Source organism: Citrus clementina, unplaced genomic scaffold (assembly GCF_000493195.1).
Source record: "Citrus clementina cultivar Clemenules unplaced genomic scaffold, Citrus_clementina_v1.0 scaffold_1, whole genome shotgun sequence".
In the NCBI taxonomy this organism is placed as follows: domain Eukaryota; kingdom Viridiplantae; phylum Streptophyta; class Magnoliopsida; order Sapindales; family Rutaceae; genus Citrus; species Citrus x clementina.
Window position 1 is genome coordinate 9,604,206 of NW_006263303.1, and position 12,395 is coordinate 9,616,600.

A 12,395-nucleotide genomic window follows, 5' to 3' on the forward strand; every position below is an offset into this window, starting at 1 on the left:
CAATTGAATACAACCCTGTACATAATAATTAGTATATGTTAATCAATTTTATTGTAGTTTACAGTATTTTATATGAAAAATATTCATTAAAAATTGTAAAGACAAATAATGCTAATTTGAAAAAAATAAAAAGATAAAATAATAATAGTACTATTATATTATCACAAGTTATAGAAATAGGCAATAATACCAATTGTTAAATTTTATTAAGGTAAAGATACGAATTAATTAATTAAATAGGACTATTTTGAAGCTTATCTTTTAATGATGTTTTTCAAACTTTTTAAATTAAAACAAAATGTTAAAAAAATTGATTTAATAACTTGATGATTAAAATTTTTTATTAAATTAAAAAAATAAATAAACTTAATGATTTAATTGATTAAAATTAAATCTATTAAGTTGTTAAGTCAAAAAACAAACAGCCCCCAAACGAAAAAAGAATCCTACTTATATTAGACAATCTAATCTATCAACGAATCATATGCATTATAGTCATAGCATCATTTTCGTCCTTGGCCCAGAAAAGCCCACATTTGTTTTGTCTAATTGACTCGTGATCCAATTTTTTAGGCCCAGAACCAGTGATACACACTCAGCAATTGTTCCAGCCCAGCAACTGCCAGCATACGGTACATATTCGGCATTCTGTATGCATGACTCAATCGACATGCTTATGGTCAAATTAGGGACTGGAAACATGCAACTTTGCAACATCAATTCTTTCATCAAACTACCCAGGTCAAAGCACCTTGAATACAATCATTTTGCAGCTTTAAGCAGAGTATGCACAAGGACTGCCTCAGATTTAAGATCCAAGCAGCTGAAATAGATGATGAGTTTGCGATAATCCGTGATTCCTAAAGAGCCGAGAGCAGTAATAAAAGATGGTCAGAAACCTTCATCATACAACCTCATTTCTTGAAACGTATAGTCTACTAAAATACAACTAAATAAAGGATACCAATCAATTTCCAAGTGTCTAGTGTACCCAATAGCTCAATAAAGATGATAAACTACAAGAAGTTCTAGACATCTAAACAAGTGCTCTACGATTTCTTATCACTCGGTTGACTCAAGGCTTTGAAGTACATGAAATTACGTGGGCCTTGAACTTCTCAAGCTCTGCTAAAACCTCATCTTGCGGCCGATAGATCAAATCACTCATGCGCCATATCTGTTTATGTCATCACAAGATTAGCATATCAATTACCACAGCATTAAGAGAAGAGAAGTAATTTGTTGGGGTGGGGGGGGGGGGGGGGGGGGGGGGGGGGTTTGTCTTTTAAATATTAGCATGTGAAATATTCCATTATTCAATACCACAAAAGTAAAAAAATACATGACTTTCAAGGGGATGAAAAATGGAAAACAATTCAATGTAGGACTTTTGTTTCCCAATCCCTTCTGAAACTAACAAGGATGCAAAAAGGATTTCAGGAAAAACTAATATTACCAATTTTCATAGCTGCAATTCTTGGGCCAGCAAAGCACTTTTTAACTAAAATGCTTTTGAAACATTTTAATTGACACTTCCCTAATCATCTATAGAAGATTTCAATCATAATTAATCAAAAGTTATGAATCACTGATAATCCATTACAATTGCTTATAATTTGGACAAAGTTGTATTTGTTAGCAAATTTTTTCTTCTCAAGCTCATTTAGAAGAACAAGTAAATGAAAAGTTAAAAGCTAAAAAGTTAAAAACCATTTACAAGGAGGAAAAGGAATTAATACCTGCAGTGTTCCTCCTCCACCAGTAGAATCGCAGTCATCAGAGACACTAACAACAGTCCATGGATCAGATGCATTCCAGTGGAAGTCAACAACTTTGTCCCTTATTAAAAAGAAAGGAGAAAAATAGGAGAGTGAGATTAGATAAACATGAAGAATGGCAGATATATAACAGTTAAAACTTGAAAATATACACAGCTATCAAAATAACGATAATAATAACATAAAGCAGGAACCAAATTTCCTTTAAGACAAATAAGAATAGGTAATAGAGATTACTACGTGTTCTACACTGTTTTAGAAAAATCCTAGCAAAACAAGCAAACCTTTTTTTTAAAGAAAAAAAGGATGATATCTTAAAACATAAGACAATTGTACAGAAGTTGATGGGACCACAAATCCACCAAAATAAGAAAAACTATTGTCAAAAATCTAAAGAACTTATCTCTTCAACAGAAGATGAAATTTTTCTTGATTTGAAAACTTTTCAGTGCTTCAAGATGGCAATAAATCTTGATTTTCTTGTTAGCATAAGAAAGGCCATCATTGTTATCTACCAGACATGATTCTCGCAGCACAAATTTGATGGAACTGGACGGACTAATAAAATGACAAAATGAAAAGAGAGAGAGGCAATGAACAAAAGCATGACAGCCAGGTTCAAAACAGATGGTGGGTGAATCAAAAACCCAGAGCTAATATACAAATTAGCGGAAGAATGCAGTTACTAGTTACAGACCTGTGCCCAGCATGCTGGAAAAACAAGCCTGCAGGATAATGAGTGGTTCTTGGCCCCTGCTCCACCTTTTTACCAACCTGCAATAGTGATACAATCACAGGAAGGTAAACATATAATACATTTGGGTAAAACCCACCCAATTACACAGTGAAGCATAAACAATCTCAGACAAAGATAGATGCTATTGCCACCTTCTCATAGTCCCAAATGTTTAAGAGACCATCCTCTGCAGAGCTTCCAAATACAGACGACTTGTCTGGAGACCACTGAAAAATAAACGAAATAATTCAGTAAAAGCTTATATTTACACACTCATTGCGACACATTAACTTCATAACAATTACAAGGTATGTGGGGAAAGAAAAAGAAGAATTATTTAATACCTGAACACAGAGAACAGCGGCACTGTGACCTTCAAATTTATTGATAGGCGATCCAACTCCGTTAGAAGTGAGATTACGCCGATCAAACATGCGGACAGAGTTATCAGCTGACCTGGAGAAATCATAGAAATAGAAATCACAAAAGGTGATTTATGATTTCAGCATCAGTGCAAAACAGCAGAGAATTTAACGTTATAATACCCGGTAAGGATAAGATTATCATCAAGGGGATTCCAGTCAACACAGTGAAGATCAGCATCATGTGCTTTTTCAACCTGTCAGTGAGAAATCCACATATATTATCATCAGAATACAAGACTAATCTTAGAAGTAATCATGCCCAAACTCCAAAAAAAGAAAAGAAAAATTCACCCAAATTCCAAAATTGTCAGAGAAGGCTATAAAATTAATAAGAGAAGGTACTTGCAGAACTAACAATGCATTGATACAACCAAGTTAAATTCAACACTAGAGTTAATATTTGGTAAATATTCACATAAAATTTGCTTGCCGAACAATTTGCAGCAGATGAGAGTTCTTTGCAAGAGAATCCAGAATTTCACAGTACCAAATATTTTGAATATATATTTATTAAAAGAAAAAAGCCCTCAAAGTCTGAAAATCTTTGAAACAAGATTCCACTTTTCAAGTGCCAAACTTCAATTCTTCCAAACACATACTCTCAAGTCTCAAAACATAAAAGGTTCCCTGAAAATTTGCACTACTCGCTATTAAGCTGCAGTATTCAAATAAGGAAAAAAAGTAGAGGAAAGAGTCAACAAATGTGCTACCAGACATGCAAACAACAATAGAGAATGTTTGGAATATTATCACATAATCAAAAAGGATAAACATGGATTCTTAATCTATAGTTAAAAGCAAAGAATGAACATCATATAAAAAGGAATACCAAAGAAGACTAAAGAATAAACATCATGTAACAAAGAATAACAAAAATAGACTAAGGAGATAAATATAGGGGACATTACCTTAATGACTGGGCTAGTGCCAACTCGGGCATCCCATAATATAAGGCATGAGTCATCACCAACGCTACAGAACTCCTGCGCACTTTAGGAGAGATACAAGGTTGTCAGACATAAAAGGCCACTTAAAAACCCACAAATAACTATTTTTATGCTATTGGTATTCACAAAGAACAGATGATAAATTTCGATAAATTTAAAGAGAAATAATCAAAACATAGTAACTAAGTTGAACAACAAGCCCAAGCATCAACATTAATCACTAAAACCAAACACTGATACCCATGTCATATGAGAGTTGAAACTTTATGCTAAGACCCAAGAAGGAACTAGTGAATCACCATATGCAAGTTACCTGGATGGACAGAATGTCACATCTTCAACTGTATCCTCATGCCCATTGTAGATACCCCGTGGACCAACAGAAGGGCCATCAGCAGCTTTGTCGTTACCATCCCCAGGCTTGGGGCTTTGTTTAATGATTGATCCACTTGATCCAGCAGATTTAGCGGTTGCTGGATCAGTGGCCGATGAAGTTATATGGTCTTGGATGCTCCACAAAACCACTGACTTGTCCTTACCTGCAAAAATAAAAAAGAAGAAAATTGATAAGATGAAACTCTCATGAAGAGATACCCCTCAGATCCTGAAATGCCAAAAAGTTCACAGGCACATTGGAATCATAAACGATATTTCAAGATATTTGATGTTCAGGAATATTCATTATGTACAGAACAACAAGAGAAACCTCAAAAAATAACATGAAAGAAAATAATGCAGAACTTAGTTAATAAAGGTATTTGAAAAACTCCATATCCTACTTCCTACATACCCAAGGCATTATTAACTCACTTCAATTCCAGTCAATATTGGAAAGGAACCAGTTATTTCATTAACAATACATTAAAATAGAAAATTCCCCACCTCCAGAAAGCACATAGGGTTCTGTTGGGCACATTGCAAGAGCGAATTCAGCATTATCCTGATGTCCAGTCAAAATCTGCAGAAAGAGCTCCAAGTTAACTTTGTTAAAATTAGAAGGAGCACGAAAAGATATTAGCGATACTTCTTTAAAGACTGATGTCACAAAGTCTCTGAAAAGAAGATGCTAAAAGAACTGGAGTGTAACTAAAATCATATACATACATATATCTGCAAATAGATTCAACACAAGCTGAGAAAACTTTTCACCTCCATTTCAGTTTTTATATGTGTATTTCTGACTTTGTCTTTTTTTTGATAACCCAGGCTCCTGCACTGACCCAGACCATGGGTCCGCCCGACCATGCCCTAAACGAGGGGGTCAGTTGGGCGCTCCAACCCCATGAGCCATGAGCCAACAAAGGATCAAGCCTGAGACCTCGATACAGCCAAGCATCAGATCCCAAGCCCTCAACCAACTGGGCTAACCCCTCGGGGGCAATTATTTCTGACCTTCTATTCAAGTTTTCACAATTTCAAGTATTTACATAAAGATTTCAACATTTCAAATGGAAAAATAACAGAAAATTTGCTATATATAGGATATAGCAATTAAAATATACCAAATCTGGACGAGAATTGGTGGCTCCAAGAACAGCATGACGGTTAGGTTGAGCTTCAACATCCCAAATGAGAACCTGAATTTTGAAAAGTTCCAGTTAAGAAACAAATCAAACTTTGTCAAATAAGAAATCCTAGCTATGAAAACCCTTGGACCAAGAGAACTGAAGAAAAAACAAAAGAGAAGAAAGAAAAATTGCCTCTTACATCAGGACTATCTGTGTGTGTGGCCACTATCTTAGTATTCTGTGGAAGTTCCCTGATTCTGTTGACCTGCATATTGACATTCCGTGAAGAGATTTAACAATTAATTGAAGCTCCACCATTAAGAAAATTACAGCAGATAAGTAGAAGAACAACCCAACAGATTTGCGCTCTTTATTAATAGGCAGAAGTAATAGCTTTCTAGGCTCATTTCGTATAATCTACTCTCCATCACACCCATACCTCTCCAGGATGTATAATGGTCTTGTGCTTCTTGACAAACGGAGATCGCGCCTCTTCATTAAACTGAAACAACAACATAGCAAATGTCCATAGAAACATGAAGAAGGCAACCGAACGAAAAGAAAGTGAAAACGAAACAAAGAAAAAGCAAGCACCTGAGAAATGTGCTCGGCAGCAGCGACTCTTGGTTTGACAACCTCACAATTCGCAATCACCAGTGTATTTGGAACGCTGCCATCAGTCTGGTAACACAACATAAATAAATAAATAAATAAAATAAACAAAGAAAAGATCCCATTAACAAGAACAGTGTATTTGTACGAAGAAACAAACTTACTTGTTCAGAAAGGTAGAGACGTTGGCGATTCTTATAAGTAGCTTGCTCAAGCTGTGGACCCCATCTGTTTCAAAGAAAAACCCAAATGAGCCAATTTTTTCACAAGAAAGTTCCTAGAAATTTACAAAACCCTAGAAAATGAATTACCGGCAAGAGAGAGAGGGCCAAACGAGATTGTGGTTAGCGAGCCAGTCGTAAAGAACGGGAACGAGAGACTTCCAGTGAGTGTACTTGTCGTCTACAGCGTGCTGGTGAGCAGTGCGTTTGGTGGTGGTGGATTCTTTCATCTTGGGCTCGTCCTTTTTGTCTTCTTTGGGTTTTGGTTTGCGGCCTCGCTTCTTGGGTGCCTGTGGATCCATTTTCAGAGCTTTTCAATTTCTACTCTCCGCGACACTTACAATTTCAAAATAGCCTTTCAGTTTCTATTTCAACCAGCGGGACAGCGACCGACTGCTGCTCTGAGAGGGCGAGGGAGAGTGGGAAGGGGACGGATGGTGAAGTAGAAGAGTATTGGAGCGTGTTAAAAAATCCGTATGAAAAGACCATTTTATTATTGTAATGCAATTTAAGAGGGCAAATATCCATAAATCTTTATCAAAAATTATAATAATCTTTTTTATATAATATTTCGCGAAGCTTATAAGGTGTATCATTATTCTACTTTTTCATTAATTTCGTTAAATGATTAAACAGAATATTGATAAAATGATAATTTTATTCTTAAATGTAAAAGATTTTTTATTAGTTACTATTTTGAATATTTTGGAAATGTGTTGTTATTTTAAATCGATGGAAACAAATTATAAACTCTAAATTCTCCATAAATAGTTTTATTTATTTTTTATTAATATAAACAAACTTCATGTTTAAAGTTTACGTTAACTGGTTTTATAGTTATTTCAAATGTATTTTGAATAAGGATGAGATTATTTGTACTTTGAACACTTTATTACTTCACACACTTATAGCCTAATTACAAAAAAATAAAGCTTTATTTTGTACTCTTTAAAATTTTAAAAATATCCTTACTTAAACTATTTAAATTACTTAACTTTATTTATTTAAAACACTAATAAAATTATTTAGCATACTATTTTTAAGAGATTTAACTGCAATAATATTATTAAATCAAGTTGTAAAAAAAAACATAATTTAGTTATTAATTTTTTTGTTTATTTATGTTCAATATTGAATTTTACACTCAAAATGACTTGCAATGAGAACATAATAATAGAAAGTATTCCATAAATACTACCAAAAAAAAAAAGAAAGAAAGAGAAGGAGAAGAAGAAGAAGAAGACAAAGATGAAGAAGAATGGCCAAGGCCCAAAACAAAAAAAAAAAATCTTATACAATACTTTTTGTTTTGTTTTATTTTTTAAAAATAAAAAGTATTATACATATTTTGTAGTCAATTTCTTTTTCTCAAAATTCATCTAAATATTAATTTGTTAACTTAAATAATTCCTTAATTGATTTTGATGATAACAAACATGATTAAGATTGATTAATCTTTTAAAACCTCAACATATTTTTCATCTATTTTGACAAGTTTCATAAAGTATTTTTATAAAGATTTGGAGACAAAACAGTCATCTTGCAAAATAGTTCACTGCAGCAGTTTTTGTGGAAAACGGCTAACCGACATGTGTGATAAACGGCTCGCCGATATCAACCAGAACTGAAGTATAGCCTCTGGACCTAAACGGCGATCCGACAGGTTTGATAAACGGCTCGCCGATATCAACCAGTAGCCTCTGGACCTAAACAGTGATATGACAAATTTGATAAACGGCTCGCCGATAGCAACCAGAAGTGAAGTGTAGCCTTTGGACATAAACGGCGATCCGACATCTAGTTAACTGCGATCCGACAATTTGAAAAATCAGCCCAACGGTCATATTGACCAGTCAAACGGCGATCTGACAGTGTGCAGACAGTCTATAGCGGCTAGTTTTCAGCTGCAGATATAAATAAACTCATTCAAATTCAAAGAGATTTGATCACAACACGACCATTGAGCTAATATTCGAGAATACAATCTTCATAGAGCTTAGAACACATTCTTGCTTCATCTATTCACATATTAAGCATCATTGTGTAATCTTATATATATTGTGAGAGGCAAAACAATTTGTAATCTTTTACTTTGAGTGATTATAAGTGTTGGGATACACTTGGGTTAAGAGATTGGGGATAATCTCTTGTTGTAAAGGTTTATTGACACCTTGGAAGTCAAGTGTAAGCATTTGAAGCCTTAATGGCTTGCTTAGTGGAATCCTCAAGCCCGGAAAGCTTGGAGGAGTGGACGTAGGCGAGGTTGGCCGAACCACGTAAAAATCTCAGTGTTTGAATCCCTCTTCTCTTATCTTTTTACATTGTGATCAACTTAATTGCTTTTGCTTTGAATTTGGATTATATTTGCATTAAGTTTTTCTTTATAAATTAAATAATTTTTAGAATCCCAATTCACCCCCCCTCTTGGGTTGCATACTCGTATTTCAATTGGTATCAGAGCCTTGTTCTCTTGTTAAGACTTAATCGTCTAGAGTAAAAGATCCATGGCAACCCTAAATGACTCAACCTTTAGAGAAGGGCAATTTACAACTAGACCACCATTCTTTGATGGAAATGACTATGCTTATTGGAAAAGTAGAATGAGAATCTACTTGCAAGCCTTAGATTATGAAATTTGGGAAGTTGTTTATGACGGTCCATTCATGCCTATGTTTAAAGATGAAGTAGGAGATGATATTCCTAAACCATCAAGTCAATGGAGTGAGTTAGAAAAGAGAAAAATGTCTTTAAACTCCAAGGCTATGAATGCTTTGTTTTGTGCCCTTGATAAGAAAGAATTCCATAGAGTATCTAGTTGTGAAAGTGCACGAGAAATATGGAATAAACTTGAAGTTGTCTATGAAGGGACAAATCAAGTTAAAGAGTCTAAAATCAGTAGATACACTCGTCAATATGAGTTGTTCCAAATTTGGAACAAAATGAAAATGTGTATTCTATGTATACTAGATTCACGGACATAGTGAACACCCTAGGTGCCTTAGGGAAAACCTTCTTAAATAGTGAGAAAGTTAAGAAAATCATTAGGTCACTTCCAAAAGAATGGAGACCTAAAAGAACCGCCATTGAAGAGGCCAAAGATTTAAATACTTTACCTCTTGATGATTTAATTGGTTCTCTCATTTCATATGAAGATAATTTAGTTGCAGAAAAAGAACATGAGGAGAAGAAGAAAAGCATTGCTTTCAAAGCTTCAAAATATGAGAGTGATGGAGAGAGTGAACCGGATGATGAAGAGCTAGCCATGCTAGCAAGGAGGTTCAGAAAATTCTTCAAGAAAACCGGAGAGCGAAGAAATTTCAGAAACTTCAAGAACCATAGGGAGAAAAAGGAGGCAATCACATACTATGAATGTAAGAAGCCTGGACATATAAGATCGGAGTGCCCGCTTATTAACAAACTCAAGAAGAAAGCAATGGTTGCAACTTGGGATGATAGTGAAGAAGAATCAAGTGATGAAGAAGGATCGCAAGAAGTATCAAACCTAGCACTTATGGCAATAGGAGGGGATGATGATCTCAATGAGGTAAGTAATCCCACCTATGATGAATTGTATGATGCTTTTAAAGATTTGCATAATGAGTTGATGAAGATTGGTAAAAAGAATGTATGTCTTAAAAAGGAAATGACAAAGCTTAAAAATGAAAGTGAATCTCTAAATGCAAGAATTGTATGCCTTGAAATATGGAACAAAACATTGCATGATGAAATTGCATTATCAAATGAGAAACCTAGCATTTTACATGAGCATCTAGAATCACATATAGATGAGTTGAAAAATGAGAACGAAATGCTCAAGAAAAAGAGTAATGAATTGAATGAAATTTACAAATGGGCAAAAGATGTTGGATAATATGCTTAACTCACAAAAATGTGTTTTTGATAAATGAGGACTTGGATATAAGCCTAACTTGAAGCAAAAGTATTATAAGAATTATTTTGTTAAAGCTACCTCCACAAATGATCATAAGATTGTATGTCATTATTGTAATCAAAATGGTCACATGAAATATAGATGTCCCGTGAAAAGGAATGCATATTATGGTGTCAAATGCATTTGGGTTCCAAAAGGAACCGTTGCTAACTCTCAAGGACCCAAAAAGCTTTGGGTACCTAAAACTTGAGATTTTTTTCTTGTAGGGCTTGAAGAAGAAGAAAAATAAATGGTACTTGGACAGCGGCTGTTCAAGGCACATGACCGGAAACTATGCATGGTTCTCAAGCTTCACCAAAATTGAAAATGGTGGAGACGTATCTTTTGGAGATAACTCAAAAGGAAAAATTCTTGGAATTGGAAATGTTGGTAAAATCTCTTCAACTCTAATTGAGAATGTATGTTTGGTTGAGAACTTGAAACACAACTTAATTAGCATTAGTCAATTATGTGACAAAGGTTATAAAGTTATCTTTAATAAATTTAGGTGTGTTATTGAGAACTCATGTGATGACAAAACCTTATTTGTTGGGAATAGATGTGGTAATGTTTATATCATTGATATAGAATGTGCATCTACACTTGATAAATATTTTTCGGCATTGCATGATGATTGTTGTTTATGGCATAGAAGGTTAGGACATGCAAGTATGGATTTAATTTCAAAAATTTTGAAAGATGATTTAGTTAAAGGTCTTCCGAAAATTGGTTTTCAAAAGGATAAGATTTGTGAAGCTTGTTAATTTGGAAAACAAACTAAAACTTCTTTCAAGAATAAAAACCATATTTCTACTTCAAAACTACTTGAACTTCTTCACATAGATCTTTTTAGGCCATCTAGATATGCGAGTCTAAATGACAAATATTATGCATTTGTGATAGTGGATGATTATTCTAGATATACGTGAGTATTATTCTTAGCCAATAAGGATGATGCTCTTAATGCTTTTAAAGTGCTTTGTAAGAAATTACAAAATGAAAAAGGGCATGGTATTGTATGCATTAGGAGTGATCATGGAGGAGAATTTGAAATTCATGCATTTGAGATTTTTTGCAATAATCTAGGCATTGAGCATCAATTTTCATCACCTAGAACTCCACAACAAAATGGAGTTGTTGAGAGAAAGAATAGGTCTATTCAAGAAATGGCTAGGACCATGTTAAATGAAAATGCATTACCAAAATATTTTTGGGCCGAAGCCGTCAACATCGCTTGTTATGTTTTAAATCGGGTGTTGATTAGACCTAATCTTAATAAAACTCCATATGAGCTTTGGAAAGATAGAAAACCCAACATTGGTTATTTTAAAGTTTTTAGATGCAAATATTTTGTTTTGAACACAAAAGATAATCTTGGTAAATTTGATCCAAAATCTGATGTTGGTATTTTTCTTAGTTATTCAAATTCAAGCAAAGCTTATAGAGTCTATAACAAAAGAACTTTAGTTGTGGAAGAATCTATGCATATCACATTTGATGAGTCTAACCCCTCATTTACGGAGAAAGTCGTTGTTGATGATAATGCAGAAGAAGAAGAACAACAAGAAGAAGCATCAAATGACAACCAAGAAGACGCAACACTTGGAATTGTACTTCTCAAACACTCCCCAAGGAGTGGAGGTATGTCTCTTTTCATCATAAATGTGTAATTTTAAGAGATCCCTCACGAGGTGTTACAACTAGATCATCTCTTAAGAATACTTGTGAGCATAATGCATTTATCTCTCAAATTGAACCCAAATCCTTTGCGGATGCGGAAATGATGAATCTTGGATTATGGCAATGTAAGAGGAGTTAAATCAATTTGAAAGAAACAATGTGTGGGAATTAGTTTCTAAACCAGAACATCAATCTGTCATAGGCACTAAATGGGTATTTAGAAATAAGATGGATGAATCCGGGGTGATTGTAAGAAATAAAGCTAGACTAGTGGTTCAAGGTTACAACCAAGAAGAAGGAATTGATTTTGATGAAACTTTTGCACCTGTAGCAAGGTTAGAATCCATTAGGATGTTGTTAGCATATGCATGTCATAAGGATTTTATTTTATATCAAATGGATGTCAATAATGCTTTCTTAAATGGATATATTATAGAGGAAGTTTATGTGAAATAACCTCTTGGTTTTGAAAATGAAAAATTTCCAAATCATGTTTATAAGTTGCTTAAAGCCTTCTATGGATTAAAACAAGCACCTAGAGCATGATAGGATAGACT

The 12,395-nt window shown here is 34.1% G+C and overlaps 1 protein-coding gene across 1 annotated transcript; it reads right to left on the reverse strand.

Moving 5' to 3' along the window:
* Positions 1 to 877: 877 nt before the first annotated feature.
* On the reverse strand, positions 878 to 6,705 carry LOC18054427 (WD-40 repeat-containing protein MSI4). Its single transcript, XM_006451411.2, has 15 exons — positions 6,318 to 6,705; positions 6,171 to 6,234; positions 5,989 to 6,075; positions 5,834 to 5,896; positions 5,594 to 5,659; positions 5,389 to 5,463; positions 4,769 to 4,844; positions 4,200 to 4,425; positions 3,848 to 3,929; positions 3,060 to 3,133; positions 2,859 to 2,970; positions 2,667 to 2,741; positions 2,476 to 2,552; positions 1,740 to 1,839; positions 878 to 1,177 (listed from the first exon to the last, which is right to left on the reverse strand). The coding sequence occupies exons 1-15, from the start codon at positions 6,527 to 6,529 to the stop codon at positions 1,076 to 1,078; spliced, it is 1,491 nt and encodes a 496-aa protein (XP_006451474.1). The 5' UTR covers positions 6,530 to 6,705; the 3' UTR covers positions 878 to 1,075.
* Positions 6,706 to 12,395: the final 5,690 nt, after the last annotated feature.